The following is a 5,391-nucleotide window of genomic DNA, read 5'->3' as shown; positions in this document are numbered from 1 at the left end:
TTTAATTACAAACTATTTAAATATATTAAAAAAAAACAAACCTGTAACTCAACATGAGGCACGACATTTACATACCAGTTAATAAACACGAAAAGTTTTGAGATTTCAGAGCCGACAACAAACTACCAAAATTGTGGTAAAACATTACTCAAAGGCCAGATTATTGTGCACACAATTTCTTATAAACGCTATTTATAATGGTAATTTAAAAAAAAAAAATGATAGGAAAAGGGCGAATTTCAAGGAATATTCCTCAGACCAGAGATAATTTGTGAAATCTAAATTGGGTAAATTTTTCCTTTCTCTCTCCCCTCTTCCCCTCATTGATCTCTCTAAACTAAATTGATCCTTTCCAATATTACAAACCAGAATGTGCATACGATATGGTGTTGGTAAGCGGTAGAACTGTTGTACCGCGATGTGGAAGTATCCTTTCTTCGTCCTTGGATGAGGATATATTGGAGTTTCTGGTCCAGAATCCGGAGGAAGGTGACAGAGCGTGAAGAACAAGAGCCAGCCAGGAGGGGGCATTGCCGGTAACAGTTCCAGTGTGCAATGCTCCGGGTCTGCTGCTTCGCCCTCTGCCTCGCTATTGTCAGCTCCTCAGCTATTAATCACAGTGAGTGTAATTCTTCAATAGTTCCATATAACTATATAATGTAAATAGGCTGTATAATTAAAAGGTTCGAGTTCAATAAATCAAGTTCAATAAATTTATGACAATGTACGAAGGATTCTTTTGAAAAATATGTCCAAAAACGGCTTATCAATTGGATTATGAAATTAAAAAAAAAAGGAATATATTATTTTAAAATTGAATAAAATAAACACCCAACTACTGTTGGGTATAATAACGGGTATTTATAAATAACGAAATATTAGAAAATGTTATTTCTAGAATAGCTGAACTGGAATAACATTCCTATACTCGTAGCTTATTACTTTTAAAGTGTACAGGCTTTAATAATATTAGCTTTTATAATAGTTACAGGTATATTTATTTCGTTATTTACAATAATTATGAATATAATCATTGCATTCAAACATTTCTTGTCTCTATCCGTTTTAAAATACACATTTATATTCTATAATGTCAGATTATATAATTATATATAGATGATTGATCGAATGTAAATAAGTCTGGTTAATGGGCAAGAAAAACAATCAAGAAATAGTTTCAACAATTAATTAATGACCAACGTTTCGACCACGACTGCAAGGCGGATCGGTGGAGGTATATAAGATGAATAAAAAAAATTGAATTGATTGAAATTAGAATTTAATTGTTTTTATTTATTCATTCTGTACAGCCCCAACAATCACAACAGTCCTCATGAAGACCTGCAGTGGGTCAAAACGTTGTCCAGTAATAAATAGTTAGACTATTTATTAATTGTTTTTTTTTTACCACAATCCGGACTATGTCCTTCTAATTATGTAAATAAAATTTTAATAAAAAAATGAACTTATGGTTTTGTTATACAGCTTACTGTATGATGTATAAGTTATAATATTTTATTCCGAAATAATACTATCCGGCGCATTTCCTATGATTATAAAGTTTGGTGTTCCAGAAGTAAAAGAGATGTTCAGGAATTGATGAACGAATTATGACAATGAATGCTAGGACTATCTCTCTTTTCTCCGTGTTGTTTCTGGATGTAAATCTAGTGTCAAATCAATCTAAAACTCAATTTTATATTTTCATTATTAGAACGCTATTTAACAATTCAGTGGCGACAAAAATAAGTTTGGAGTTCTGTGGTGAATTGCATATATACATTTAAAACCACTACAGATTTATAGTTTATTAAGTGAAATTTATTAATTTATATTGGTCTATAAAGCAGAATTGTTTGTTTAATTGCACTAATTTAACTGGCAGTCCGATTTGGAAATATTTGTTGTATTAGATAGGCCATTTAATGAGGAAGGCTTAGGCTTTATTTCACAACGCTAAGGCCCATAGCTTAGGTATAGTAAAATCCTATTACTAGGCCATAATTGTTTTTATGATGATGTTTAACAGGGTGAAGTTTTAAAAGTTGGTTCTGTAGATAAGGCGAGGTTTGAAAAACTGAACAGAAGACAATTTCTGTCGAGTCAGTTCGAGTGACTGGTCCTTCTATTTTTGCACATAAATTTTGGATATAACTCAGTTAATCAGATGCTGATCATGTATTAGAAATGAAGATATAAAATCCAATTTGAAGGCGGTTGTAGGCTAGCATATTATATCAGCAAAAAATATATATATTCCTGATAATTGAAAATTCAATAAGTTATAAGATAATTTTTTTTTTGTTTTCTTATGTTTTATTTATTCATGCTTTCTTATGATATCTACTGATTTCTATAGAATATATGTGAACATTTCGTCTATACATATCCATCATCGGAAATGAAAGGAACATAATTTATCGTCATAAACAAAGATTTTATTTTATTTTATGAAAAGACCGCAGGGCTGCGGTAAAAAAAAAAATAGTTTAAGAAAATTTATTGATGACTAACGTTTCAACCAACCCTGTAGGTCTTCATCGGGGCTATTGTGAAGGGACAAAAGAAATTGGATTGGCACAAAACATTTGATTTAATATACTAATAACTTGATTGGTATTATAATGTTTTTTAGTTGGACTACGGTCAAACAATAGGAAATGCGGAAAACGTGTGTGCATTGGTGTGACCAACAACATAACAATTTAAAAAAAAATTAACCACTTTAACAAACTATCCAGAGTTATCAGTTACAAGAATTTATTGAAACTAGGTTGGTGTAGATTAACGTTAATCAGAGCAACCATGAAATTACATAATTTCTTTCTAAGTCACCTGCTTCACTGACTCCAGTAGGCATAGTAGCATTCATTATCCTCCTTCAAAAGCGTCAGGTAACCAGAATTGATATATCACTCAGGTCATACAATTGTAGGAGAATATAATGGACATGTCATGTGTGTAAGCATCCAAGAGGTCGACCGAAACGTAGGTGGGAGGATTGCGCCAAGACTGACCTAGTACATTTCTGTTTGGATGGGTGTCACTGGACAGCTGTATTTAGAGGGCATTGATTGTATCGGCATCGAACCTTATTATTATAAGCGATTGTATCACTAACTAACTTGAGATTAATTTTTGTCACAAAAAGTATTTTTCTTGTAATAGTAATAGTACAGAAGATTAGAAGTGAGTGTATCCAAATACAACGGGTTTATAGAGTCGTACTAAATCAGTCCTTTTGGATATTTAGTTGTATTAAAAAAAATACAATACATCTTTAGTGATTATAAGTAACCGTTTTATGTTCTTTGTTTCTTCACATTGCAGTTTTAATTCAACTTTTTGGTTTCTTCTCTATGCTCTTATAGTTTATTTTGAATTATTAAAATCTTCTTCGTATAGGAATTTCCACTATAGTCGGATGATGGTATGATAAACTTATATTCCTAGTTAATTAACAAAAAATATGAAAACCCAACCATTTCAAACTACATATCTACCATACTATACTACATTTTGTTCATTTTCAAGTCATATCATCCTTTAATAAATAACGCTAAAATTTAACTCTAAAATCTCTGTTTTTAATTTTAATGCCTAAAGTATCATTTTATTTCACATTTATTATGGCTATTAAAAAAAATCCTTGATTTGAGATCAAATTTAAGTGATTAAATGAAAAACTATTAGAAACCAACCTTGTTCGGTATTTGAATAATAATAATATTCGAAACTGTTGCGGCCAACATATGATCGGTAATCGACTATGTGACATACGATATAAAAAACAAAACAAATCCGCTCTCTGTTGTTTTTTATACTGCAAACACTCAGACTACTTCTTAACGTCTCACCGCACACACGTATCGTCTCTTTCCTCTTCGACAGCTGAATCATCTTAGCCACGGCGGGCGGACTTCAACTCATCCTCCAAGAGGACAAGGCGGGCGGACGTACGTCCCTTACGTCCCTACTTCCGCGAGAACATCCTCTCAGAAAACCTCAACAGGGGCCCCACCAATCACCGGTGAAATAAGACTTTTTTTTTCTCTCTTTTTGTCTAATTAATTTAATTTTGCAATAGTTCTAAGATTTATTTTTTTTCTAGTTTGTATATTTTTTGTGTTCGATTAATTTCATTTTGTAATATTATTAAGCTTTCTTTTTTTTCTTCTAGTTTATATATTTTTTGGTTTCTTTAATTATGTTTACTTGTTTGAAAATAAAAAATAACAAAATTCGACCATTTCTTTTCTTTTCACGGTTGGGCTAGTAAAGGTTCCTTTCGAACCCCTACCCGCCGTAACAGAAACTATCAGTTTAAGTTTCGAATATTATGTTAATTTTTAGTTAAACGAATGGTATGTAGTTTGCGCTGTTTTTTGTTTCCTTTTCCCTAGAAATTGAACAAAAAAAGATATAAAAATCATTTATACAAAAACATTAACAATCCTACGGTAACATTGTATTTAATATTAGATTTAAGTTTATCGTTTACTGATAAAAACTAGAGTGTTTTCTGAACCAAATTAACCGGGATCTAGGATAACAAGGTACCTACCACTTGTGGAGTGTCTCAGGGCTCGATACTGGGACCAATTCTGTTTGTGCTTTTCACTGCCCCGGTGGTATCAATCCAGCATCCGAAGGCAGTGGTTGCTGCCTAAGCGGATGACATCGGGATCTACGCCGCCAGCTTAAATGCTCCAACGGCGCTGTCTCATGCTCAGGAAACTGCAAACACCATCGCTGCTGAACTCAAGCGCATTGGAATCTAGGTGAACCCCGCCAAGACAGATGTTATTGTGATATCATACCAAAAAGGTAAGAAACCACTGCCTACTCACTTCAAAACAGACGAAGTCGACCAACGGATCTCCACCTCCTTAATCTATCGGGAGTCACACTCCATCGCCATCTCACTTTCTCCATCCATGTTAGTGAGAGGCTCAAGCTGGCCCGCCAGAAGACTTACAGGTTGTACCATCTACTGAAATTTCCGCAGCTCTCGCTCAGACTTAAGCTGCAAATCTGCAAAAAAATAAGGCTGTTATTAGACCCTGCTTAACTGGTTCAGTTACAGGCCTATCTTCTACGCCATAACCCCTGATGAAGACCTGAAACTCAGGTCGAAACGTCGGCATAAAATAAATAAATATGGTTTTGAATGAGGAGAAGATGGTTGGGGGTGCGGTCAATGAAAAACACAAATAAGTACGATTAACTTATTTTAATGTACCAACGTTTCGGCTAGAGTTTCTAGCCTTCTTCAGGGCTAAAAACAAAACAAGATAACAACCACAGTAAATATAGAAAAATAAAAAAAAATAAAAAGAAAGTATAAACAGAATAATTTTACACATAAAATGAATAATTTTACAAAATAGA

At 33.2% G+C, this 5,391-nt stretch overlaps 1 protein-coding gene across 1 annotated transcript in view; it reads left to right on the top strand.

Moving 5' to 3' along the window:
- Nucleotides 1-410: 410 nt before the first annotated feature.
- Nucleotides 411-5,391, top strand: part of LOC106687827 (ABC transporter F family member 4) — a 30,365-nt gene continuing 25,384 nt past the window's right edge. Inside the window, exon 1 of the mRNA XM_014431958.3 lies at nt 411-619. Coding sequence (XP_014287444.1) covers nt 556-619 — 64 coding nt within the window. The 5' untranslated portion in view covers nt 411-555. The remainder of the gene's footprint in view (nt 620-5,391) is intronic.

Source organism: Halyomorpha halys, unplaced genomic scaffold (genome assembly GCF_000696795.3).
Source record: "Halyomorpha halys isolate HHAL.00 unplaced genomic scaffold, Hhal_1.1 Scaffold1015.1, whole genome shotgun sequence".
NCBI classification, from domain to species: Eukaryota; Metazoa; Arthropoda; class Insecta; order Hemiptera; family Pentatomidae; genus Halyomorpha; species Halyomorpha halys.
Note: the sequence above shows the minus strand (reverse complement) of the source record. Positions and strands in the feature narration are given on the sequence as shown.